This window comes from Ooceraea biroi, chromosome 3 (genome assembly GCF_003672135.1).
Source record: "Ooceraea biroi isolate clonal line C1 chromosome 3, Obir_v5.4, whole genome shotgun sequence".
Taxonomy (NCBI): domain Eukaryota; kingdom Metazoa; phylum Arthropoda; class Insecta; order Hymenoptera; family Formicidae; genus Ooceraea; species Ooceraea biroi.
Genome location: NC_039508.1, coordinates 4,492,825 through 4,520,699, shown reverse-complemented (window position 1 = coordinate 4,520,699; position 27,875 = coordinate 4,492,825). Strand labels below are relative to the sequence as shown.

Here is a 27,875-nt window from a genome sequence, read left to right as displayed (position 1 = left end):
CGTATATAGAAGAGGGACTTATTATTATAATTCTAAGACAATGAGTAATAGAGCACACAATACATGATCTCGTTTCCTTTTGAGAAGATAGAAGTAACAGGATGAGAAAGGCAAGATGAGCTTGGATAACAAAAAGCAAAACTAGACTCTTTAAAAACTTACCGTCATACATGATGGGAACTCCGGTCTCGTAATAAACTAGAGCCGGGAAGGAAAAAACACCGATTTCAGCTGCCAATTTAGCATCATTTGATTTGACGAATTGAATACCATGCTTGTCAGTATCATCGTCAATCGTTTCTAATTCTTCGAGAATTTCCGCGCAGGATTCACATTTGTCGTCGTCTATAAATATAAATCATGATTTGTCATACATGTATATTTAGAAGATATACATTCGATATAAGCATTTACATTTTATCTCCGTATTATATATCTCAACAATATTACTACAATACAAATTGAAGATACGTAATGTCTCAAAAATACTAATTGAACTTTACGTATGTATATATTATGTTTTATTAAAAAAGAAAAAACGGCCTATTATATAAAATATTAGTTACAAAATGTGCCTCATTTTTAAAGTTGAGTTGCAGCTATTTAAATTACATTTTGTATTTAGAAATTAATTGAAAATAGCAAAAATGTAAAAGCTGATACTTACAAAAGAATACGGCAAGGTGTTCGATATCGTTGATAAGCACTTGTAACGTTTTTCTGTCGACGCTCTCGATGACGTCCGGCGTTGTGGTGCGAAGGTCGAGGACCCACTCTAAGATTTGTTCTTCGTGCATCATGTCACCTGCATAGATCTGTCGGAACTTGTGTCTATAGAATGCCAACGCCGGCAGTCCCGGAAGATCGTACTCTTTTTCGATTCCCTCGTCGGAAATCTTTACAAAGTCGATGTCCTTCTCCTCACACTCGTCGTCAATGTTCTCTAGCTCTTGGAGAATTTTCTGGCTCTTTTTGTCGCCTTCTTTATCTGGAAAAATTCAATGTATCACGATCGATTAATTAATTATAGTATATAGTGTTTTGCTTGCTCATTTTATGACGTAGTGACGTACAGAAAAAGACGACGACATAATCATTTTCGTCCAGAATGTTCTCCAGCATTTTAGCATTAACTTCTTCAATTTTCCCTGGTATCTCCAGAGTATCTTCGTCTGTGAGCCAAGACAGTACTTCGTCTTCATCGTCGAGATCACCGGTATAGATCAGTGGTTCCTTATTTCTGAAGAATGCGAGGGTTGGGAAATGCTTGATACCATATTTTTTCGCCATACTCATGTCCTCAGTAGTGACGAAGATAATGCCTGCTTCATCCAATTCGTCATCAATATTCTCGAGTTCATCGAGAATATTGTCACATTCTTCTCCTTCGTCGCAACTCCCACCTAATAGCGATAGTTAATATAATATATTAACTCTATTAAGAGTTAATTAATATTACAAAATTAATATTATTAAACGCTATTGACAATATCAGTAAGAAGAAAAAAATATATTACACTTACTGAAATATACTACAACGTATTCGTGATCGTCTATGAGATCCGTTAATATCTCATCCGTGACCTCTTCGATGGTAGCACTGTTCTTCTGTTCTATCAGCCATTCGAGAACTTCATCCTCGTTCAACAAATCGCCCTCATATATCGCTGGGATTTTGTCCTCGAAGTACACCAAGGTCGGCAGATGGTCAATGCCGTATTCTTTCGCTTCGGCATCGTTGTCAATGCGAACGATAACGATGCCCTCTTTTTCCAGCTCGTCATCGATATTTTCCAGCTCGTTCAAAATCCGTATGTCCTGCTTGTCGTCCTTATCGTCTACGAAAAAAAGTCAATTCGCTGGTCGCTCTCACTCATGGCCATACAACAGCACCTACCTAACAAGTAACAGTGGAAGAATGTTAAAAGGAGGTAGAAAGACGAATCGATCGCTTACAAAACAGGACTGCTATGTACGGCGATGTGTCTACGAGCTTTTCCATCATTTCGTCCGTTACTTCCGGGATCTCGGCGTGTTTTTTTTGATGCAACAGCCAACCCAGTATCTGATCCTCGTTCATGAGATCGCCTGTGACCGCAAGTGAAAGCATTTGTTTTACCGATTTCTATTTAATTATGTTTCTCATGTGAATGTAAGAACTTTTTTAACTAAAACTAAAACTGACCATCGTAAATGTGCGGTATTTTTCGTTCGAACAGCACCAAAGTGGGAAGTGTGTCTATACCATATTCCTTCGCCTCTTCTAAATCGCTGATTTTCACGAAAGCTATGTTATGTTGATCACAATCGTCGTCGATGTTCTCAAGTTCACTCAGCACTTTCTGACTCTTCTTTTGATCCTTATCATCTGTAAAATGACACAACGCAAGATTATAAATATTAACCACTAGGAATGTCGTAATTACATAAACAATTATTGATGAGAAAAAGTTGAAAAATAAATTATAAAGCAGAATAAGTGCAAAAAGTGTATTACTGACAAAAGAGGACGGCTACATGCGGCATCTTCTCGATAACAATGTCGAGCATCTCGTCGGTGACGTCCTCGATTTCATCGCTCTTCAGTTGTTGCTCCAACCATTTGAGTACCTTGTCTTCATCTTCGAGATTACCTTCATACACCATCGGGATGCCCTTCTCGAAGTAAAGCAACGTAGGTATCTTTTCGATGCCGTACTCCTTAGCTTCATCCGCATTGTCGATTTTCACGAAGGTCACACCGAGCTGATCGCACTCATCGTCGATATTCTCCAGTTCGTTAAGAATTCTCTGGGACTTTCGATCGTTATTGTCATCTATAATCATTATAATATAAATACGTTTTAATATCATTTATAATTTTAATCAATTAATTGTACTTCTACAAACGAAAGCATGATACTTACAGAAGAGCACAGCCAAGGTTTTCCCATCTTTGATGAGACGATCCAACATCTCATCGGTAATGTCTTCAATTTCGTCCTTCTCGAGTTGCGACAACAACCACTCTAAGATCTCGTCCTCATTTTCTATATCTCCTACAATCGTCAGATTATTTTATCTCGAATGAATCAGAATTTATTACAGTTTTTTATGTTTTTTTAAAATTATTCTCAATATTGTTCATGCATAGATGTTATTCTCTTGCCTAAATGTACGATTCACCTACCCACCATCGTAAACATTTGGAATTTGCTTTTCGAAATAGACGATCGCAGGTAAATCGTCGATCCCGAACTCTTCTGCCGCCTTTTCATCATCAATTTTCACGAACTGAATCCCGTGCTTGTCGCAATCATCGTCGATCTTCTCCAGCTCATTTAAAACTTGCATGGACTCCTCGTCTCCATGATCGTCTGCAAGAACAAGCGCGCAATGTGAGACGATAATAAAGCAGATGAAAAGATGATAATGGAGAAACAAATAATGCATACAGAATAGAACAACGAGATTGTCAATATTTCCAATCAGCGTGTTCAAAGTCTTAGAGGTAACGTCCTCAATAACGTCTTCTTCGTCTCCCGTGCTCTTGTTCGCCACCAACCATTCCAGTACGTCTTCTTCTTTGCTTAATTCATCTAAGAGCACGTAGTACAAGTTAATTTTGTCTCTCTATTACTCCATTGTAAAATACGTAAAATTGATATTTTATTTCACTTAATCTATAGTCAGGAATTAACGCTAAACTATGTGCACATTGTATCGTACATGCATCAGAAGCGTTCAAAAAATAATAGTTGAATAAACTGAGTGAATTCAAAAATTTGAGGTTCTCGCGTGTCAACTCGGAAACCTGAACTGATAAATTGAGTGAATCGAGTTTTAGAAAACAGATATAAGTGACTGATATAAATATATAAATTGCAGAAAAATTCTTACTTAAAAACGTGGTGGCTCAACTATTACTTCCTGAACACGCGATGAATATTCGCTTCATACTAACGTTCGTAAATAATTGGAATTTGATGCCTATAGTACACAAGAGCTGGGAGAGGACCGAGATTATACTCATCCGCGAGCTTCTCGTCTGCGATCTTTACGAAGCCAATGCCCAATTGATCGGCTTCGTCATCGATGTTCTCCAGTTCTTGTAGGGCCTTAAGACACTTTTTACAGTCCGGCTTGTCTGTCTCATTAGAAATAAAAAAATACATTATTGCGTGTTTCGGTTGTTGGATGCCCATCTTCGAGCGTCGATTATTCCATCTACAATTTGCGATTTCTCTCTCCGTAGATTATATATTCGATATCTTATCATCTATCATCCTTTTCTTGGCCGTTAGATATCCTCATAATGTCCCTGATTGTCCAGCATAAAAATTGAAATAAACAAAACTAAACAAATTTGTGATGAGTAGCTAACAAATCAGATATTGTACTATTTTTTATATTTGTACACGATCCGTCTAAGTTCTGGTGCGATTAATATAGAAAAAAATATTAATATACAAAAAAAATACAAAACGCCAATTATTTTTTGTTTTTCTCTTTTTTTATTCAAGATACACTCCTTTTGAGTCAATACAATGCTGGAAGCGAGTTAAATATTTTTCGAAACAATCATTGTACTCCGTTTTCGGAATTGTCTCCAAAATCGCGATCGAAGCTCTTTGAATGTCCTGAAAGGCATCGTTTGTTTTTGGATAAATTGTCACCTCAGGGATATAGAAAGCACTACGCGATGTATGTGCAATATTGGATTAGTATACATAATTATTTTCAAAGCTTCAGTTATGATACACATCGTTCTAATCTAAATAGAAACACATGCGAAATGCAAATTTTGCAAAAGAAGTGCAGTTGAACATTTCCTAATATTTTAGTTAGCCTCGTGCCAAGTGTCACAGTTGGAAGCGCTAATAAATGCTAATAATAAATAACAAAGAACTTGCAAGATTTCATGTTAGTTGTCCCTTTACCAGGTACTCATTACACTCAATTGCCAAAGAAAATTTTCTTCGAAAGATTTCGTAGAGTATTTTATCGTAATTATTAAATGAAAGATGCGAGTCTAAAGGTTCTCGTATCCATTGACATCCATTTCTCTTCGCGTACCGCCTCCGTTGTTGTCTATACACACGTACATTGGAACAAAGTGCTGGGAACGATGCGACAAATAATAGTCAATTCTGACAATTGATACAAGGTAGGTGAACTAAATAAGGCCCTAGCCCAAGGTCTAGCTTTTAAATTTCCCTCTGTGGTAGTGTGAGTGCCTACGAGTGAATGCTTGACGTATTTAAAGGGAATGCATTCGCTAGAAATAAACATATATCAGTGTGTCGCCATTTCGGATGATGCACTCGCGAAAAATCACTTCTTCATTATCACTTTCGTGCTTTATTCCGTATCGAAGCTAGCTGCGCGATTCGAACTAACTGAACTCGTTACGATTAAGCAATCAACTTGAAAATTAACAAAATAATATCGGTTTTAAGCGTTGTGATGTGATAACTGCATAGTAACTGCAAAATGATCTTTCATTAGTGCGTCAGCCGATAATTGGATGCGTGTACGTGTAAGTATGTGTACGTGTGTACAAAAGAAGCTTATAGGGCGTAGGGGGATGCTGTGCCACAGGCAGAATAGGGATCTCTTATGAGTATGTACTTACTGGAACCGGCACCCGCACACCGCTCCGTATCCGGACCTATCGGTATCAACACACACAAGAATTTTCACATATATGTTTTATTTACAAGTATATGCATATGTATAGCATCGAATCACAAAGTGAAGTATGATCCAATACATGATATATGATATAATACACTTTTGTTTGTCGTTGTTATTCTGTAAACTTTATCTTTGTTGATCATTCAGCCCTCCATTTTGCGATAAGATATTTTTTCAATGATATAAACATTGACACAGAGACATAATAAAAGACAGGTAAAAATAATGAAGACCACAAGTAACGATAATTAAATAGACTTCATAGAAGTAGACAAACCGACGTAAACAATGTCCTTTACACAGAGAATGATTGTTAGGATGCACATTTTTAAGGTTTTAAAGCGAAGCTGGACCTGATAAACAAATTCTTTGTCCTTCTTTGACTTTCTTTATGAATCTTTCTCCGTATACAGTGAAATTAGAAGTGACTACAATTCAAGGAACATCGAGACACATTCAAATGCGTATTTCTTTAATCACAATTAATTAAATTAAGCTTTTCGTGATACAACATTAAAAGATTTATTTTATAACTGATCATTATAAAACTTATTGTTTTATTAATTATATTAATTTCACGAAAGTCATGACCGAATACACACAAAATACCTTGAAGTTGTAGTAAATTTGCGGAAAAGTTAATTACAATTTATATATTTTATACACTGATGTACACTGACGAACAGTTTTGTTTCACACGAGACGTACACAAATGATTAGTAAGACGTTGAATAATATAGTTAAATAAATGATAGATACATGGTTAGCGACCAGAGTACATTACGTAGAGAGAACATTGCTGTGTATCCACTGATTGATTTTAGCGCCGACTGATACTTTTATTAGCCTAGAACTTAATCTCAGATGGATTTTCAACCAGATAAAATTTTTCAAAGTATGATATATGGATATTATATTATTTTAAAAAGTTTAGTGGCTAACAAGAAAGGTTCAGCAACTCGGAAATTCTAAAAATTTAAGAAATTTGAAACTGCAGTTTTCTGAATAATTATGCTTAGATGTTGCAAACAACAAATCATTTAGGTTTACGAAGAATGATCGCCTGACAAAAGTGCTTGATAAGAGAATTGGAAAAAGTAATATTCTTTTTAAAATTTTTCAGCAAGCTTTCTTCTCCGTCATTAAAAACTAATGACGTGATCGTGTCATTTTGTATTATTTCCTTTTTGTTTTTTTTAAATTATTTTAATTGTTGCTCGATTGTTCACTCACCCGCATAACGTTACATAAATCTCCTAATTGCCCATGTTGACGTAACACTTTTTTTTTAAAAGACTATAAAAATTAGTGCATTGAAATATTAAAATCTTTACTGTTCATGCTTGATGTTTCATTAGGAATACAACGATAAACATTGTAAAACAACGGAGAACATGCTCCAAATAATTGCGTGTATAATATTATAGTATTTCAGATATGCTTTGATCAGAATATAATAATTAATAATCTGATTAATGAATGAACAAGGTACTTACAGAAAAGAACAGCTACAAAGTCCGTTTCCTCAACAATCTTTGTCAAAATCTTCGCATTAACTTCTTCGATCCGATCTGGCAAATCCATCGCTTCTAAACTCGTAAGAAAATCCAATACATTTTCCTCGTCCATCAGATCACCTAAGATCAAAAGACCATCATGAGTATGGTTTTTCTTTGCTGAAGATGCGATCAGAACAATTTTACAATCGTTAATATCACGTTAATATGCTAATAGAAGCAGATGTGGTTTTATTCTGACAATGTTGCAAATAATTTAATTATAAAAATTGAAGCTTACCTTCGTATATGATCGGCTCTTTCTCGCGAAAATACGTAAGAGCCGGGAAGTTCTTGATGCCATATTGCTTCGCTAATCTTTTATCGTTGATTTTGACAAAGTCGACTCCGAAGTGATCCGTGTCGTCGTCGATTTTCTCCAGTTCGGCCAGGACCTTGTCACATGTGACGCAACTTCGTGCATCTATAAAAAAATCACTATTACTCAAGGAAAACGATATTATAAATATTATAAATACAATATTATAAGTTTTATAAAAAATTTTATAAAAATCCGGAACTTAAATGACAAGCTACACTCTGGACATTCAAAAAGATGAATGACAAGGAACTGTAAATATTACTCGACGAAGATTTGATGCAAATGATGGAAGAGCTTACGGATAAACTGAAAGTTAATACTGCAACAATTTTTCAAGAATCCAAACTGGAGCGATGATTTCATTAATTCAAAGGATAAGTCACTGTACAAATGCGAAATCAAATAATAATATAAATGGCATAAAGTAGATAATAATAGCAGATATTTTGATTAAGCATGGAGGGTACTGGTTTGTTACTATTCATAAAAGAAATTTGCTAAAAATCCAACACACTTTTGTAAACATCTCTTACGTAGTAGGATGAGTCAGATATTATTTAATCATATATAATAAGTTATAAAAGATTGCCAAGTGCTTTGTATGCGTTTATTAAACATAACACATAAATCGACCGTTAAATAATGCCGATTATGTCATAAATGGAAGATATTTTATTCTCTATCCTATTTTAAGAACTCGTTCACTCGTTCAGGCAGTAACTGAGGAATCGATCATTCCTCTGACATTTTTGCGTGCTTATCATTCTCGCCTTGGCAGTCGCATACGTTCTTGGCGAACCGCGCTTCATTCGGGCGTACAGAGACCAGATCGCCGCTTCTGCGGCGGCGGCGGTGGGTGTTGGGTTACAATCATTCGATATATCGAGGTGTCGTCCCTGATAGTTTTTCCACACTTGGTCGCCCCCTATTGTGTTTCATCTTCGGCCGAGGATCTTCATCGCGGGTCTCACGGCGATGATGAATGACAATCGAATCGAATGCGATGGTGTTTCGCGCATCGCTGCACACACGCTTCGCGCCTCCCGCCATTTTTGGGGACGACTTCCTCAGAATAGAGCAAGAAACAAGAGAGATGGTTCCGATCCTCTTTCCTTCTCTTTCTGTTGTCTTTTCGCTCACTCTTAATTCTGCTATTTGCTTTTCTCTCTCTCTCTCTCTCCCTCTTTCTCTCTCTTTCTTCGTTTATCTGTATCTATTGGTAAGAGCAGCTCCTCTTTTCGTTACGCTTCTTTGCTCTTATACCTGCTCTCCCTCTTTCTCTCTCTGTCCGTCTCTCACTCCGCCACCACTGAGAATAACGCAACAGCATTCAGTTAACGGACACCCCCGCAAAACCTGTGTTAGCAAAATTGCCTGACTAAGAGCCATAAAACGAGAGCGAGATATATGAGAGAGAGACGGAGCAAAGGCATCCTCGAGATGTCGTGCCAAATAAATTGGACCGTATCCACCGGTTGTTGCCGTAATAGTCAAAAGTCAAGAGAGATTAGCGATAACCCATTATTGAATGCAGACATACAAAAATGCGACCAAACAGATACTCCCAGAAGGCGCAACCAACAAATATCGATATCTTTGATTAACGTTTTACTAATAATATCGTCAAGTCAATAAAATCTCTTGAAAAGAGACTGTCCTGAACGGTATCTCTCCAGTTAAGAATTTATGCATAGAAATAAACAATTTCAATATTCTGATCAGAATTATTATTCGGTTTTTAATAAAACTATATAACAAAGAACGGCGACAAATTGCTTAATGACTCGATCAATTAACGTTCCTATTTTGTATGCATCACATTAATTGCCGTCAATCTGTAGACATTATCCCTACAAGGCTACAAGTTGCGATAAGAGATGTTTAGAGAAACATGAGTATCGTGAATAAATATAAATATAACAAGTCGCAAACAAGTCTATTTTTACTTTTCATCATAAATCCATATTGTGTGTATATGTGTGCGTTTTGTTACAGAAAAGATTTAAGAAAGACCAAATTATGAACGACATGAAATTATATTTATATTCTGTCCTGAATTGGAATCCGAATCAATTACGAATCAATTAAGAATAGATTAAAAGTGTAAAGTTACAATTTTTAATCGAAGGATACATCCGAAATTACATGTATAACTATCTCGCAAAATAATCACGGGTGGTTCAACGTCACTTATGATTAAAGAAGACAGCGATTTAAAAAATTTTGCTTGTTACAAAGCACGATAATTAAAAAAATTATGTTTTTACAAAGGGTACATATTATATCGAGATGTTTTGAGTTTTGGATTAATTTTAATCAATCAACTGGAGAGTTTGTATGTTTGTGGGATCAGAGATTAATATTATGATTTTATTTACTGATAAAATAGTCTTTACTTCGTTTGACGATAATGAGTCGGAATATCTCTATTAAATAGGTATAATTTCTTTTTCATATTTCTGATTTTTGATTTAATGAATTAAAGTTTTATCAAATCTTCTCAAAGATTAGGAGGATATAATCATTGAGTATCTATCTCATGAAATTAGATGGATTTTCAAATGTACGAAATTTAATTGAAATTTGACATTGAATTTAACGTGTACTTGTTCTGATGTCAACAGCCTGCTTTGCAGGACTACTGCGAAGTTCCATTCTTGAAATAAGATACGTGTCCATTCAAAATAAAATAGATCTCATTATTTAAGTGCTGAACTATGTATCCCATCACAATACGAAGAAGAGAGACGATGGGATCAAACGACGGCTAGTGCCTAGTTTACGAGCCACTAAAAATACAAGAACGTACGGCCTTGCTCATACAGTCGTCTTCATCATTTTCACTATATTATCATTTGTATTCAATAACATGAGTTTATATTACAATATATGTTAAATATTTTTTAAACTGTTCTTTATTAATAAATAAATCCATAATTTCATTTACAAGTGTCTTACATTTCTAGTGTCGTATGATATTGTCTGAGATTTGTAACCATTACCTAATTTATGAGGTAATAAAGGAACCCTCGCGACACCTTTCTTATAAATATCTTTTGTACTATAATTTACTCTATTTACTCTATTAATTTACTCTATTAAATATAAATTATTACTGCGAAAAGTATAAATTATGTAAAAAGAATAATTTACTTTTTAATATGTGATTTAAGGAAAAAAATCATATAATTTTGTGTGCGTGTGAACTTTAACTCCGTAATTTAATACAACAAAACACATTCGTAATCTTAAATTCTTAAATTGCAAGATTGATGTTGACAATACATTTATTTAATGGTGAGCGATTAATATTGCGTTATCGAAAGACATGTTTTGTGAGGATATATATTCTTTTTTAAATCCATTAACCTGACAGATCCGAAAAATAGGGCCACGTGTCCACGCGTAAATGAGTATTTCACCATGACGCAAAGACGGAAGAAACATCCCGTATAGTGGATACAGATAATTTTAGATTTCGTGGCCGGAAAGATGTCTAGGGCTTTCAAGACTTCGCCTATGCTACTTTCAATAGTTATTATTACACAATAACTGTATCGTGCGAATCTCGCATTTATCCTAAATATTTGATAAATTTTAAAATAGTGTCATTAACAGTATCATTGTCTACATTTAAGTGTTTGTTGCATAAACTATCAGCTAGACAGTGTATCACGTAGAGGAAAGAAATATTTTTATATTTTTTAAATTATTAAATATTTCAATTATTATAATAAATTATAATTAATATCGCAATTTGTAATCTTGTTTCTTTTTAATCAGAATGTACTGATTAAATGTAGTCAAATTATTACTGCATTATCAGTGTTTAGTAATTCTTTATGATCGTCAGTAGTTACAGTTGCCACTATAAATCACGTGACAAATTTTTCTACGAAACTTTATACCAAGCTTATATAAAGATATTTCGAAGGTAGATTAGAATAAAGGAAGCATTAATGGCAACAAATACTTTTCGATTTCACAAAAGCGCATCGTTTACATTGTATTTAAAAAATCAATCTACCTAATGCGGAAAAGAAACTAGACGAATATCTAAATGGTAACCCAGAAAAAAAGAATTCAACACGAGGGAGCGTACGGCGGCACGAGCCGCGAGGACACTGCAGCTGGAAATAGGTTTGACGCGAGAGCTCGTCGTCTGGGTTCTCCGACACTTCGCCAGTCGATCTATCGTAGCTCTTTCGATAAGCATCCTCTTTCATTCCTTTTCGTTCTGTGAAAACGAGCAATTCATTGATCCTTAAATAATATTCTTGCATTTTCTGATCCGAGGCGTCTCGAGCCTCGTATCAGTAAAATCATCGTGCTATATCTTCTTCTAAGCAACTTTTAATCATATAAGAATCATTCTTCACTTGGTCTTGTAAAGAGATAGATCGTAGAAATATCACATAATTTGCGAGACAAGTGACGGAAAGCTAAGTGACTGAGCGACGAACTCAGTCGAACGTGAGAGACACGTAGGAGACTCGAAGAAAGAATCACTCTGAAGAAAAGCTTCACTCGTATGAATATGGCGATTGGGAGAATTGGGAACGTAGCATCTGGAAATAGGTTCAGCGCGCGAGCTCGTCCCATCTGGGTTTTCTGCGATGTTATCGGCTCGAATTGATACATAGTCTGATGAATAGCTTCAATTTTTATCGAGGCCCTTGGTAAACCGCCATGAGGTGTGTCTACCATTGTGGCGATAGATTACGCGACGAACACGATCTACAATGCGCAAAGTGGTCGCGGCTGGGACGACGTTACGTTTTCAGCGAAGGCGATATAGTCGAGAGGAGTTCAGTGGTAAGCGCGAAAATAACACTAACGTGTGCTAAAAGCGGCATCCGGAGCGCCAATCGCGCTACAGCGCGTTCAAGAAATCTTTCGACGATACCTCGGACCTGATCGAACATTAAAAATGCATTTTGAACATTAACTGCAGTCAGGACAAAGCGTATTCTCAATATTTAGAGAAAGCAGAGAAGACCGGAGAATCGAAGCTTTTTCAATTTTGCGTAACAAAAATGGTTTTACGCGCATACGATATGGTATTTCAATTCAAATTATAATAACGTCTTCTGCATTTTATGCGTTTGCACGTATAAACACTCATGAAGCTGCGATGAACATTAAATTTCGAAATAATGTGTTCTGGGTTAACGCGATAAACGTAGCTACATATGTTTACTGCATGATGCACGCTGACGTATCCACGACCAAGAATCCGAAGGTTGATTATACCACGTGGTATTATTGAAAGATGATTCAGGAAACAGGCAAGCATGTCGCGCACGACCGATCTAAGCGAATGACATACAGGATATTTCAGGATCCCTGAGACTCGAAAGATGGAGGAGAGATTTTGGATTGGATCATTTTTTATCAAGCAATCCATGTTCACTAACGTGTTTGAAGCGCGCCGCGTACTGTAGGTAGGCAACCCGTCATGCAACCTCCAGAGAGTAACGTCACATTAAGCTTTCAGCTTATGTACATATACAAACATACTATATATATATAATATGTTTGCAGGTGTTTATTTAAACAATGGAGAGGAAGATAAGGTTCTCGAAATAACTTGAATTACCGAATTCCTAACAACCTGTTCGATCGTTCATACAGGGTGTTTCAATTGTCCTTCCCCTTGTCCCTAATGGGGGGGAGGAAGGCTCCCCCCCCCCTATTAGATTACTATCATCATTCTTTCCAAGTATTTAGATACTCAAACGTAATGCATGAGACAGTCATCTCTCAATTTTCATCAATTTTGCATCATTACATGCTTGAAAAAGTAGACTTTTAATTGCGCAATGATAAATGTATTAAAAGTAAAATTTGATAGACCAATATCGTGATCATCTGAACTACGATTATCGAGTTTCTTTGCATGCTGCTACGCTAATGACTTAGTTTCTGCTATATTTTCTAAATTGCACTAACAAGTAAACGCGGATTGTTTCTTTAATGTTGATAAAAACTGAATGTGTACTTCTAATTAAAACTCACGTATTTTCATAAAGTTTCAAATAAGTTTTTAGTTATGTCATACTTTCGAATATTCCAAGGACATATCGATGATTCAGTATATCAATACATGATATTGTTATAGTTCTGAAAAATCTTCTGCATCTTTAACAGATGACGAAGATATTCGCATACACACACATTTACAGACATTTATTTGAAAAACAAAGGATTTTGTTACACCAATTACATTTGGAGAGCTCCAAAAAGCGTATACATAGCGTATGCACGTACATTCTGGCATATTGCCACGTGAGATATGACCTTCGGTAAATTCAACATATAACCAATCAATATCGATGTCTTCATAAATTTTCTGTAAATTTATGACCGTCTAAAATGCATTTTAAATTTATTTAATTTATGTTCTTTACTTTATATTTAGATTTGCAAACAATTGTAAATCAAATAATGCATTTTATATTAAGTTATTAAATTAGCAAATTCGGGAAGCTGTGGGAGATAAACTGTCTCACTGAACGGCCGCGGCATTTGGCAGAGAGACAGGCTATAATACCTGTTAATTCTCACGTGAGGATAATTTGTGGGAATAAAACGATCATTTACGAAACGTGTATATTGGTGTCATCGATATATAGTGTCAACAGATAGTATTAGAATTGTAAAAACTACAACTTTACGAGACATATTTTTGAATAATAACTGCAATTATGATAGAAGAAAATTTTAATTAAATTAATGCATTTACTTTTTATACAATTGTTATGTGTCATTAACTTTGAGCAAAAGATTATTGCACACAATGCGTGCTTTCAATAAAGATAGAATTATTAATTTTTTATTCCTGCTGTTCAAGAGGGAGAAGAAAGAGGGTTTATGCCTCATTTATGCGATTTGATATTTATCTATTCCACTGTTATTCATAAATAAAATCAAAATCATCTGTGAACAGATAGTTTCTCGTGACCGTTTCGAAAGATTGTCGTAATTCTTGCTTAACATTGCTCTTTTCTTCGCTGTATATAGGTTTCAATGACGAACAGTGTTCCGTAACTCTAACTGTAGCTTTCATCAACACCCACTCGTGTTATATAATAGTTTAATATACACTAAGCCCGCATAATAATATAAGTGCGTTTTCAGAATTAAAAAAATATATAAATTTGATATCTCTCTCAGGATAAATAAGAGGAAATTGCTAAGTAGTGTATAGAGAACAACCATCGCTATAATTGATACAGTTTTACAAAGAAAGAAGCGCTATAATGTAATTCCTTGTAAGATATCTAGATTTCTAAAAAAAACTAGATCTATAATGTCAGCAAGTATAAATAAATTTACCGTTTTTAAATTCTTTTTAAAAAGTTCGTGTCAATCTATTGTAGTATCTTAAAATTAAATTTTGTTTAAGACTAGTTCCCATCTCTACCAAAACTATTGTCATATATATGAGACTTTGTTTTGTAGACATTATGTTCTTGCATATGATGTATTTGTAAATTATTTCCGTTCCCATCGCTCGTGCGTGAAATTAGTATGAATGATATGTTAAATTGCTGTTGAATACAGCACTTATATCACTGATTAGGTGTCATTAATAAAAGTTCTCTTGTCTCTCATTATTTGAATAATCTAAGAAGTGCGCGTATATCTCTCAATATCTCATCTTCTTCAAGTCAAAGAAATATGATATAGATACGAATAAGAGAAAGTAAAAATGGCCACGAGCATCGTGCAGCTCACAGAATTCTGATTGGTGCCAAACTGCACGAATCAAAATACGAGGGAGATGTCGATACGAATAGACACTCGTGCGTTTCCGTTTTCACGATTTTCACGGAACATTTCAGAAAACTTGATTTCACGCCAAGCAGAATTTACAAAATCAATTATGCGTTATCAGTTTCGTTAGCGAGATACAAAAATTATATTTGCACCATCGAAATAATTTCGAAGCACATTAATCGTGAAGCTCGTATACGCGATCACGAAGGTCAAATCGTTCCCTCGACCGGAAGGGTTGCATGCTCTACGTAAATTTGAAGGTCACAACATCGTGCTCATTGTCGCGTCACTATCTGCTGAGCTAACGCGGCGCTCATTCACCACGATGGCGATGGCGAGATACCAAGGTCGCGACAAAATCCCAATATGATCACGTGATTGCAACAGGTGAACGATGCAACTTACACCAGTACACGGCAACAAAGTCCTTCTCGTTGAGGAGACGTTCGAGTTGCTTGGCAGTGACTTCCTCGATCACCGGCTCGGCCTCCTTGTGCCTGCCGGCCGAGCCGCGGGACGACTCTTCGGCTTTCGTCCTTGCAGCGGCGTCAACGTGACCTAAGAGGACCGATGTCAACGCTAGCACGCCCAAAAGGACGAACATCCTCGGATGGTCCGTTGTCGTCGGCATCGCAGGGCCGCGGGTAGTAGTACTCCGCCTTCTTCTTCGCCAGCACCACCACCATCGGCCGAACTGTACCGCCGAACTGTCGTTCGCCGTCGACATCGCCGCACTGACTGCCACACGTTGGCTATTTTTGATTTTTCGAACAGCGTCGGCCACGCAGCGAAAACGACGACGGCGATGATGATGTTGACGATGAAGACGACGCCGTTGCTGATATTGTTATACCTCACACATGCGCGCGCGCGCGCACGCACATGGTGCTTTATTATTTTAATGTCAATTAAAAATTGTTCATTTTTCACGTCAGCCTGTGCTAAAAGTGTATAAATATGACTGCGTATATGGTATATGGTAATTTGACTGCGTTTTCGAATCAAATAACAAGCTTTGCGTTAATCTTGTTGTTCATTTATAGATGATATAGTTCTGAGAATAACTTTCATTTTACGTAAAACTTTGCTTTCAATCAAGTTCTAATATTATAATAGTTTTTATAATACAGAAGATAAGTAAAGATAAGATTGAGCAGATTACTAGTTCCAGTAATTACAAATTCTTCAAAGTTGTTGCAACTGTATATTTTATGTAGCTGGGCACGTATTTTACTGTTGATAGTTGTGTCAACGTTTGCCTTGAATGATTAAAAGAAGGAGCTTATCAGTTGTGTTTCCTAAATGCACATCGATGCAGGGGCGCGAGGTGATGTATATATATATATATGAGCAGGAAACCATGCGAGTACAGTTGATCGGTAGCTTCGATACGTAACGGATAGATATGGCGAAAATGGAAGGAAAGTCGCGTATCGCCATTGTCGGAGGCGGTTTGGTGGGTGAAATTTCGCGAAAAAAGAATATTATATTTTCGCATTTTTACTTTGAATTTCGTGCGGTGAAGAATATAAAAAGAATCGTTCGTTATCGTTTTGATCATTATTTGTAGGTCGGATCATTAGCAGCGTGTTTCTTCGCTAAAAGAGGCCATCAAGTAATTGTTTATGAATATCGATCAGGTAAAGTTCAAAGTTATTGTGATTTCAGGAAGAAGAAGAAAAATCTCTACTATTTATCCACAAATCAAGAAAATACGTTGTGTAAAACGTTCGTATGATCTTTCGTTAAATCTTACGCGTGAATTTTACAAATTGTACTGAAGAGAAGTTATTAGATAGATATAAGTTTGATCCAGTATTTCAAGTGCTGCTCTATGAGCAATCGGTAGATCATTGAATGTTGAGATATTTCGATTCCTAAATTTGAGTATTATAATCAACTGCAAATTTCCATATGTTTAGATATACGAATGGAAAATTCACCTGGCCAAAGTATTAATTTAGCACTGTCAATTCGTGGTCAAGAGGCTTTAAGAGCGGTTGGTCTTGAAGATGATGTGATAAAATGTCATTGTATACGTATGCGTGGAAGAATGATTCATCATAAAAATGGCAATCTGAAAGAAATTATTTATGATAGCGTCAAAGGAAATGTGAGTTTACTTTTATCTATAATATTACTTCAAACGCTTTGGAATGCTATTTGTATGCAAATGCATTACCTTTTGTGTGTTTGTTAATTTCTGCTTATATTGTTTATAAATAACTTGCTTTGCAGTGCATCTACTCCGTTAACAGAAGACGTTTAAATATGATTTTACTGGACGGTATGTTAATTTTTTTATATTGCTTGCAAATTAATTTTACAAATAATGATTTATTTATTTATAACACGCATGTGTGTGTTGACATGGTATGGAGTTATTTCATATTCATGTTATTATTAAGAGAGATAATTCTGCTTGAAGAAACAGATTGCTGAGATAAAGAGATGATTTTTCTAAAGAGAAAGTTTTATATGGGAGAATACTAGTCTATATTTTCTATCTTTTCGTATTAAATTAATATCTTAGTTGATATTGCCAACAATAAATTTTTATATTCGATACTTGAATAACGCTTTGATTTTATCTCATTATAATTTCTTTTAAATATATCGATATTAAGCTTATTTCAGACAAATGTGATAGAATAACACATTCATCAGATAAGAAAACTCTTCTACTCTTACTTGATATCCGATAATGCCGTTGTACGTGAAGCCGCAAGAACGTGTATCGTGTTACTTTCACGACACTCGCTTTACCGTAACGCAAACTTAAGTTACGAACACCATATCGAGTAACATTTTCTCAATGTAAAATTTAGTTTAAACGATACAAATAAAAAATGAAATTTGAAATCAAAATTGTATTTAAAATGAACGATAATCAGGTTTCGTTTACGTTATCGATAGCTGCGGAGAAGTATCCGGAAGTACAACTCAGTTTCAACAAAAAACTCATAGACGCCGATTTGGAAAAGGGGAAGATGAAATTATTAGAGTGAGTTATTGTATGTAGTGAGATATTCTTAAACGGGTGAATATTTTCTCTTATTTAGCTGCGCTTCTTGTCTCTAGTACGAAGACAGGGTTGCTAGAAGATGCGGAGGCTGATCTGATAATCGGTGCTGATGGTGCGCACTCGAAGATACGAGGAATAATGGCTAGAAGACCGTTGTTCAACTGCACTCAGACGTATATCGAGGATCTATATGTAGAATTTAATGTGCCACCTGGAAAAAATAACAAGGTAAGTATCGTAGACGAGCATCTATTACACTATTATAGCTATTATAGGATCACTATCTTGATATGTAGACTTATCAGAACTTTCCTATCTAATTTTTAAAGTTTGCGATGAGCGGTAACAGCCTTCATATTTGGCCGCGTGATCAATTTATGATCATTTCGCTGCCGAATGTAGATCGCACGTTCACCAGCAATTTGTTCATTTCATCTTCTATACTTGAAAGGATGAAATCTCACTTCAGCTACTTTGCCACGTATTTTCCGGATCTGCTGCAAATAGTTGGCGAAGAAAAGTTATTAGACCAAATAACCAAGCAGAAAGCACAACCGATGATATCGATAAAGGTTGATTCCGATATTATTTATCTCGTATTTGTGTAGTATTACGTGGACAAATGTGCACCAGCATCTCCCCTTGCATTTTGCAGTGTAAACCTTATCACGTTGGGAAAACTGCTCTTATAATTGGCGACGCTGCCCACGCGATGGTTCCCTTTTATGCTCAAGGGATGAATACTGTAAGTTGTTTTACTGATTAAAATTTATTAGCATTTGCATTTACAATATTTTTCTCAGGGTTTCGAGGACGTTTTATTGCTCGATGAATTGATGGAACGTTATAACTCGGATTTTGCCAAGATTCTGCCAAAATTTTCAGAATTACGATGCGGCGATGCCCACGCGATATGCGATCTTGCAATGTACAATTACAAGGAGGTAGATTTTATTCATGAAATTGCATACTATTGCTTAGATGTGCATACATTGCTATATGTATATCTATCGATGAAATGTAATCCAAATGCCATTCGCATTTTTCAGATGAAATATCTAGTAGTAAAAAGGACCTTTCTTCTTCGAAAACTTCTAGACAATATTTTATACAGATTCATGCCTAATATTTGGATACCGCTTTACAATAGTGTACAGTTTACCCGTATGAGTTTCCGCGATTGCCTAACTAATAAAGAATGGCAAGATAAGGTAAGGATGTAATAAGCAAGGACTTATACTTTGGATAAATATCCATAAAAAGTTATACCTCACCAATTCTATTGTTACTTGGATATCTCAGATAGCCAAAGGAGGGACTCCACCCCTCCTCCTTCACTCCCACCAAAAAAATTAACCTACCTCAAACTTATTTTAAAATTATCTACTATTATCTTATCTTAACTTAACCCAACTTTAATTACATATCTTGTTATAAAATCAATTTTTCCCATTACAGATAATAATACGGACCCTTTGGTGTTTCGGATTCTTGGCTCTTGCTGTTTTAGCTTGCTGCGTTTCGCAAAATAATTACGCATGAACATGATCATGTACTTATGATCAAACGAACATTTTAGTGAATTCTGATTTCATAATAATAAAAAACATGCATAATCATTAATTCATGCGATTAGTTTTGGGAAGCATTATTCGTCAGAAGTTCTCATATGCATCTAGTTATCTTATATCTATTATATTAATTAATATTTAATTAATTAACTTTTTTATTGTATACCGGCAGTATAATTCAATTTATTAATACATTCGTATTAATATTAATAGAATATTTACATCTAATAGAATATTTACATCTTATTATGGATGCGTTAATCATACTATATTCAATAACAATTGAAAAATTGAAAACATGGAAATAATATGTGGCTAATAATAATTAATTGGTAACAACATAAAAAACTGAAATTTAATCCTTCGTGTGCATTCAGAAGTCTCGGACTGATATTGTCATCTCTATTAGCCGTTATTTTCTTTAAACAAATTACATGAAATAAACAACACAATAATGTGTTAAAAGCATATGTATTAAACATACATAGACCATTCTTTTGAAATCTTACGTTTTTAAGAAAATAATAATTCTTTTACTCTTTCTTTTGCACAAATTTGTGATGATGGATTGGTGTCACAAATCGAGCTCGAGTGCAGTCGTTTCTGCATCTTTTATATAATTATGTTTTTGTGACTCGAAAAGCTCAATTAATTGTTTCGTAAATTTTTCGTGGTATTCATCGATTTGTTCAGTCGTAGGCTTTGGTATTTTCGGTAGCTCGATGGGACTGCCAACTGAAAGAAGAAACACACATGCTATAAAATACATAACGTGTCTCCTTTATCATAATTTATGATAATTCGTTAAGGTGTATGTCATAATGTGAATAAATAAGAAAATTTTTACCGACTACGGTGACGGGCAATCGTTTCGGAATAAGACCAAACGAATATTGGAAGAATCCTCTGCCTGAGAAAATAACAGGTGCTAATCCTATGAGTTTGCGTATATAGTTCTGCACGCGTCTTAAAGTCGATCCTTCTGGTCCGTACAGTTGATCGTACAAGTCCGTTTCGCCGAAAGAGAAAACAGGAACCAACGATGTACTGAATCACAGAATTTATATTAGATTATGTATCGCAGTATCAGTATTATTATTATCATATCATATTTTTATATTTTTCCCTTTTCCTTCTTAACGCGTATGAGTCATGTTACATAATACTACTAGACTACATAATACTGCAAAAAATTACTTCGTACACGTATCGTGCTATATAGTAAATAATTGTATGCATAAAAATATGAGTTTCTTACCCGTATTTTAATGCTAATCTGACAAAGCCTTTCCTCTTCTTCACGAGAGTACGATAAGTTCCTGGCTTCGATTCCATGGATTCAGAGGCGCCGCCGACGATAAGAATCGTAGCCCTTCCGGTGTGCGGGCTTTTCGGTGGTGTCGATAATAAGTGCTCGAGGCTTCTCGCATTAGCAGCACAGCAACCTATACGCGTTCGATAATCATCATTATTATAATTCGATTGTATCACTCTTATTGTATGAAATGTTACCAACTGAAGATTTATATGTAAAAGAATATGATAAAATAAATAATGTTTTTTTTTTCTTCTAGCACAAAAGCCATCGATATAACGATGACGCGTTACATAATTCTTTTTACATTTAAATCCTGTAAAACAATAATGTTAAAAAAATAAAATAAAAGGAGAAAAAGTGTATCAGAACACATTTTGGAGTATGACTTTATACAGAAATTTAAATGCACTTACGTATATAATAAATAAAAGGACTTGAAAATGAAAATAAATGTTACTAATCAAAAATCAAATTTTGTTGTAACGTTCAAGTAGAATGGACAAGTAGAACTTTGATTGATGCGGTTATCGGTGCTTCTATTTATTATGTATGAACTATAATATCGAAATATAATATCGAACAATTTTTTCATGAATATGAAAAACGGATATAAATAATAATTTTTTAATGTTTTACCTGTGGAATAAGGGTATTCTCGGAAGAAAGGTATTTTAAAGTGTTGATCGAGAATGATCGGGCGCACATCTAATCCAGGGAATAGCTCCTTGCAGCCTAGTATATCCGTCCCAAATGCGCCCATTGCTCCCGTCGATAATATCCCATGAGGTACATTAATAAAAAGATAAGATTTCGTGGGATCTAGATCGACTGTTTTTACTAATTTTAAGGGAAAATAATTACAAAAGTAACGCCAAAATGCGTTATTTCTTGCCCATCTTGTCCACGATTCACTGAAACGCAACAAGCATTTCCATCATCAATGATTCTCATCTTCACAATAGATTCTACCGCGATTTTCATCAATAAATATAATAGATTCTGCACAAGTTTTTATAAACAAAATTTAGAAAAATCGTTATATCAACTTTTCTGAAATTTGAGCATGTTTTAAATCAATGTATATTATTTATTTATATTTATCGATATTGAAAACTTGTAGAATATTAGAAAGAAGAGGATCTGCATATTTAATAATACATTTCCAACTTTTCTGTAAAGGGGAATTTAGATTTCTATCAAAAACTTTTAATTACGACTTTCACCTTTTATTCTCTCTTATTTCAAATCAAGAAATTAGACCAAAAAAAATAGTGGGATCACTTTACCTTCTACCGCCACGATTGCAGGTGTCCCAATCGTAATACATCCAGATAAAATAGAGTAATACGAAATAGCGTATCGTTTGCGTGTAAAGCAGAAGATAGGCCGTAATGATGTATCCCCAAAAATCACCGAAAGCGCTGACGAAGATCCATATCGCAGCGACCAGAGTCTGCAGTCTTCTTTCCAGCGGCACGCTTAGTGGTGCGAATCTCACACCAAAAATTTCCATATCCCCTAAAATTCTCTGTCGTTGCTCAAGTTGTCCCAAGGTCCGATCTTTTTAGTTTGTACTGTGTTTCGCCTGTATCAGTCAATGAAGACACTGATTTTTTCTCCGATCTATTAATAAAAAAACCGGTTGTGCTTCGACTAACAATAAGTATATAAGGTCTGCTTTGATTAATGCAAAAGACGGACTTTGTATCTACGTCCTGCCTGCTTTCTATGATACAGTCAACGTGATATTAAATTTCTACGTCGTTCTACTTTATAATTTTAACCCGTTATTACTATTGGAATACTGACAGTAGTTAGTCTGTTTCTGTTCAACATTTAGCGAACAGGAAGAAGAAAATAACTTTACCAATATTGATAGGGAATAACGAAATACTGTACATCGTGATATTTTGCGTCATCCTCTTTATTTGTTTTCGTAACTTAAATTTAATAAGTAAAATGAAAAACAGGTATTTAAAATTAAAAGCATGAGAACCGGAAATTTATTCATATATTTAGAGCTCAATCAAACGAATAAATTCTCTTTCTATTCCGACTTCAAGTATCTAAGAAAGTAAATTATTTCTTCCTTGCAAAACCTTGAAGCAACATTAGACGGTAATGTGTAGCTTATCTTTCGTGACATAATAACCAAGTACTTTGACTTAATTACTAATTGCTAAACGAAAATTGCTACGATAACATTGTCACTTTGAACAAATGCTATTATTACTCTAATGTTCTCGTTAAAGCTGCATAGTAGTAACGATACACGAAACCTATATCATTTCTTTTATCAATCTTCCATGCTTATCAGTTACATGCTATCAAAGATACACCAACATTTTGAAAAGAGCGTACATTCGAATACTTATCATACATTTTCCAATTGTATTGGGCCAGTCAAAAAGTTTGCTTCAATTTTGCGTCAAATTTTGTTACATTCAGTGGCAGCAAATTATTCATCAACCAAATAATCACCAGTAATCTATGATCATAAACAAATATGATGATTACTTGGTTGATGACTAGTTTGTTTCTACTAAATGCAATGAAGTTTTAGTGCACAGATCAAATCGAACTTTTAGACCGATTCAATATTTCCGTTTTGACAAAAACGTGTTTCTTTCAAGAATGATGTAAACATGATATAGAGATATTGAAGGATAACGGTAATTGGCGTGCGCATTAAAGATCGAGACAAAAAATCTGCATACATTTTGTCGCAATTCTTACTCGTTACCTCGTTTCGAATTTTAAACGCGATACGCTGTTTCTTCTTATGTTCAAATATAAATATGTATATTACTTTAAAAAAATGCATTTGATAATATATGTTCATTAATATTTTCCTGTTCCATTCGCGTTAGAACACAAAAGCGACAATAATGTTTAATCGACGTCAATGATTTTTACTCTTTCGACTTTAGCACTTTAGCATCAAGTATATTGTATTGTGAACAAATACACTTGGTTGTGTAATAAGAAATTGCGGATTTTCTGTGTGACCTTGAACACTTTTTCGCCGAAAAGTTAGAAAGATTTTTGACAATAAAATACGTTGTTCAATGAAGTTTATAATAAACATAAATGTAAACACGATATTAAAATATAATTTTACTTTATCCGATAAAACCGAAATTACTTATATCTTCTTATATTATATATTGCTTTAATATATCTTCGTTAATTAATCTTATTTCTTGGCACACCTGTATGTATATTAAGCAAGATCGAAAACTGCAAAAGTAATTATTGAACAGCATCAATATTTCATTCTTAAAGAGAAGGAGCGAAACAGCACGCGCGAAAGAGGGAGAGAGAGAGGGAGAGAAAGAGGAGGCAAAGTATTTTTGTCGAAGATCTAATTTAGCATTGACAGCAATTATGACAGCATTGTAAAAGAGCTTCGAGCAAACAGAAACATAAAGACAAATTCCTTTATAGAGTGAAAAACATTTGCATTTCGTTGTTTCTGTTTGATTTATTGGCGTGCGTGTTCCATACACACATAACGACAGTACGATGAATGAAAACTCGTTCGTTGCACATGAATGACGAGAAAGTCGAAAATTACGGACGATCATTGCACGATTTTACCCGTCGTGATCGTCCCGTTATGAACGGAATCTCTCTCTCGAACTTAAAACTGTGCGCGACGACTAGGTTAGATACAATATCCGAACCGATCGAATTCGCGATTCAGGTGCGAGTGTCAAAGTACAAAGTCAAATGACTAGAAAGTCGCGGGAAGGCAACGAAGCGAGCTCTGACCGTCTCCATTCGCGTATGTATCGAGTTGTCTCTCTCTCTCTCTCTTTCTCTGATCGAGTTTTCTTCAATTAAATCTCGAACTTGAACACAGCTGCAGGCAGCCGCGATCGCGTGCACGCGCGCACCATCGTTGGAAATCGATCGAGCGGTCCGAGAGATCACCGGTAGATCACTTCCAACAAATAAATAAGTAATAATAAATAACCAAACGTAAACTGAATCCAAACTCGAGTGCTCCGAACTTTCGAATCAGATTCGCCCACTGACGATGACGACAGTAAGCTTATCGAACTTCTCTCGTTTCCACGTTTTCCGTTACTTGCGCAAGTTGCGGCAGGTGATAGCCGCCATAGATAAGAGCAGAAATTTGGATTGCGCTTGCCTTTGGCGAGTCTATGCCGGACGGACAGCAAGGACACCAGGTAAACGACCGTTTCTCACAGGTGGAATAGCGCGTCTACTTCGTGCGATTCCGGCAGCCACGTGTGCAACGTAATGCGTGGGTGGGTGTGTGCGCGCGCTACGTGCGTGCGACTAGTCGCTCCGAGGACTAGAGATCCGCGAAACGCTCGGTACGACGTCACGCACCTCACTGTCGGATTTCGCCGGTAGGAAGAGGAAGAAGAGCGTCTCTACGCGTGTACGCGTGTGTGTGTGTGCGTAGTCATGCCGCACGCATACACCGGCACGCATGCATGCACGGACACGGTACGAGGCCGCCTCTATATTAATCGCAACATACACATAAGTGTTCCAATGTTCAAAGTTGCTCAAAGCTTAGCGCGAATTGATGACTCGCTGATTCAGTTAAATTGAGAAACTCTAAAGTTGTCTTTAAAGCTTGCTACATCTTAGACATCGCTTACGGCGAATCGATGTATTCTTTGTACCTTAACTTCGCTCGTACTTTTTTTTAAATTGGAATCTTCGCAGTAAGCAAAGTGCGAACAGTATGCGAGCAGATTGGAAACAGATTTCCATAAAACCTGCTGACAAATTACATCCCAATTTGTTGCGACAACATAATGCTTTACATAACTGCGCTTGCTAGCTAAATTATTATAAGATTGCAATATTGTCTCATTTGATCGAGAAAAACATGCAACTCTACAATTTGTATTTCAAAACAACAAACAAATATCTTACACGCATCTAATATTAATGTCATCGAAGTTGTCGAAACGATATATTGGATTGTAATAAAAGTTTGTAGCGTTACTAACTTTTTTTTATGAAAAGTTCTGGAAAGACGAAATCATGAAGCTATTCATATTAATTAATATAGATCTCTCAGTATGTATATTTTTAATTGAAATTTAATAGATTTATTAACACGCTATGAAATGGCAATTTGTTACAATTTCTGCTATGTCATTTAGAATTATTATTTTATCTTATTATAGATTATCTCTTAAGATAAGCGAATCAGCGGGCAACAGAAAATACGTATACCATAAAGATTTTATTGAAACAATGCGTTTATTATCCTATAAAAAAGGTACAACGAAGAAAGAAATGCACCTATTAAAAAGTCGTGTATCGATATCGAGGAAAAAAGGACAAATAATGTTTAAAATCAGTACCAATATAATCTACTCGCAAGTGCAAACTATATCGAGCGAGTTCCATTTGGCACTGACATCGACGCGAGCATCATTCTGTCTTTGTTCAACAAAGACAGTGTGATGTTCACACCACGCGACTGCTAAATGGAACTTCCCCGTAAAATCGCATAACAATTAATTAAATTACAATCGTCTCTCAAGTTATAAGATATTCATAACTCAATTATGCTGTGTGATATATACCACTAATTTCTACTTGAAAGAAATAACTAAGTTTTTTTTACTTTACAGTATAATTAATGATTACAAGACTAATTTATGTGTTTCAGCACCTTTTCTATATCTAAAATAAATTCAAATGATATTCTAAATGATATCTCTCACTTGTCGTGATAATGAAGCGATTCATTTCACGATTATAGTGATTTTTGTTTTTATCAATTATATGATAATTATTATATAATTGGAGTACACGATATTAAAAATAAAAGTATGTAAAATTAAGAATTAAAGATAAAGTCAAAACTAAGTAGTCTTTGTGGAGAACAGAAATACGAAAATAAGTAATACAAATTTTTGTCAGATATGAAAAATTATTATTTTATATAAAAAAGCGGAAACGCTAATGATGCTTAGAAAGAATAATAATAGCTGGCTTCCATTATAACACATTAAATACAAAATAATAATTCGTTAAATTTACTTTAAGATTTAATCCGTTAGTAATTCTGTTTCATTTTATCGCGCCAGAATTTAAAAAATAAAGCACATGCACTTTCATTTGATTATAATAGATATTAAACGATATTTTAATAAAATAAGATAATTTATTTCTCGTGGAAACGAACGCTTCGTCTTGAATTGCACTAAAACGAGACCGTTCTTTCGTTCCCACTTGATATATTTCAATGCGGCGATTACTTTGATCAACTAACTTTATAAGATCCTAGTCTAGTCGGTTCACTCGGTATAAATTCAAATAATCAACACATCAGCACACGTTTTTTTCATGGCCATGAATATTCATATCATACGAGATACTAAAATGAAAATTTGCGGCTAGTTTGCTGCTCGATATAATGTGTGTGGGAAGACTTGATAATTTAAGATTAATTTCACTGAACTCAAAGTATCGCGATGAACGTGTCGCAATATACCGTTTTATGCAATATCTTTCTGCGTGGCAAATAAGTATACAATTTGACTAAAATAGAACCTTAAAACATTTTGCATATGCATACACACGCGCACACAACATACGTACACAAGCAGACAAACACGCGTAC

At 35.1% G+C, this 27,875-nt stretch overlaps 3 protein-coding genes across 10 annotated transcripts in view; 1 reads left to right on the top strand and 2 right to left on the bottom strand.

The window, feature by feature from the left end:
• Positions 1–16,167, bottom strand: part of LOC105276699 — a 29,236-nt gene extending 13,069 nt beyond the window's left edge. For 2 of the 3 annotated variants that reach the window (XM_011334572.3, XM_011334728.3), the window contains exons 1-15: positions 15,742–16,167; positions 7,474–7,656; positions 7,173–7,313; positions 5,615–5,650; positions 3,944–4,126; positions 3,435–3,578; positions 3,174–3,356; positions 2,907–3,038; positions 2,502–2,816; positions 2,186–2,368; positions 1,957–2,088; positions 1,524–1,838; positions 1,074–1,403; positions 668–988; positions 163–345 (exon numbers count right to left, since the gene is read on the bottom strand). In XM_011334572.3, the coding sequence (XP_011332874.1) occupies positions 163–345; positions 668–988; positions 1,074–1,403; positions 1,524–1,838; positions 1,957–2,088; positions 2,186–2,368; positions 2,502–2,816; positions 2,907–3,038; positions 3,174–3,356; positions 3,435–3,578; positions 3,944–4,126; positions 5,615–5,650; positions 7,173–7,313; positions 7,474–7,656; positions 15,742–16,063 (3,103 nt within the window). In that variant the 5' untranslated portion in view covers positions 16,064–16,167. The remainder of the gene's footprint in view (positions 1–162; positions 346–667; positions 989–1,073; positions 1,404–1,523; positions 1,839–1,956; positions 2,089–2,185; positions 2,369–2,501; positions 2,817–2,906; positions 3,039–3,173; positions 3,357–3,434; positions 3,579–3,943; positions 4,127–5,614; positions 5,651–7,172; positions 7,314–7,473; positions 7,657–15,741) is intronic. The other variant, XM_011334652.3, reaches the window with a different exon arrangement.
• The window catches only part of LOC105276346 (kynurenine 3-monooxygenase), a 33,561-nt gene extending 13,281 nt beyond the window's left edge, over positions 1–20,280 (top strand). For 2 of the 5 annotated variants that reach the window (XM_011334328.3, XM_020030239.2), the window contains exons 2-10: positions 17,259–17,449; positions 17,575–17,623; positions 18,253–18,340; positions 18,418–18,589; positions 18,691–18,933; positions 19,017–19,106; positions 19,165–19,305; positions 19,411–19,572; positions 19,820–20,280. In XM_011334328.3, the coding sequence (XP_011332630.1) occupies positions 17,267–17,449; positions 17,575–17,623; positions 18,253–18,340; positions 18,418–18,589; positions 18,691–18,933; positions 19,017–19,106; positions 19,165–19,305; positions 19,411–19,572; positions 19,820–19,903 (1,212 nt within the window). In that variant the 5' untranslated portion in view covers positions 17,259–17,266 and the 3' untranslated portion in view covers positions 19,904–20,280. Of the gene's footprint in view, positions 1–16,705; positions 16,793–16,906; positions 17,182–17,258; positions 17,450–17,574; positions 17,624–18,252; positions 18,341–18,417; positions 18,590–18,690; positions 18,934–19,016; positions 19,107–19,164; positions 19,306–19,410; positions 19,573–19,819 lie in introns of those variants that run through there. The other 3 variants (XM_011334001.1, XM_011334169.2, XM_011334254.3) reach the window with 3 other exon arrangements.
• Positions 20,281–20,387: 107 nt separating this feature from the next.
• Positions 20,388–26,386, bottom strand: LOC105276184 (2-acylglycerol O-acyltransferase 2-A). Of its 2 annotated transcripts, none has more exons than XM_011333647.3 (6): positions 25,407–26,386; positions 22,537–22,835; positions 21,887–22,161; positions 21,191–21,377; positions 20,780–20,979; positions 20,388–20,667 (listed from the first exon to the last, which is right to left on the bottom strand). In XM_011333647.3, exons 2-6 carry the CDS (start codon positions 22,761–22,763, stop codon positions 20,507–20,509), a joined length of 1,050 nt encoding a protein of 349 aa, XP_011331949.1. In that variant the 5' UTR covers positions 22,764–22,835; positions 25,407–26,386; the 3' UTR covers positions 20,388–20,506. The 2 variants fall into 2 exon arrangements, with proteins under 2 accessions (XP_011331949.1, XP_011332112.1); XM_011333810.3 differs by having other exon boundaries at positions 25,466–26,386.
• Between the last annotated feature and the right edge of the window lie 1,489 nt (positions 26,387–27,875).

What these genes read in the sequence shown, in the direction of transcription:
- LOC105276184 (XM_011333647.3), bottom strand. Translation starts at nt 22,763, where the DNA reads ATGGAAATTTTTGGTGTGAGATTCGCACCACTAAGCGTGCCGCTGGAA. An exon ending in AGAATACCCTTATTCCACAG is followed by an intron (nt 21,378 to 21,886) that starts GTAAAACATTAA and finishes GAACGCGTATAG; the next exon opens with GTTGCTGTGCTGCTAATGCG. An exon ending in AGATTAGCATTAAAATACGG is followed by an intron (nt 20,980 to 21,190) that starts GTAAGAAACTCA and finishes TCTGTGATTCAG; the next exon opens with TACATCGTTGGTTCCTGTTT.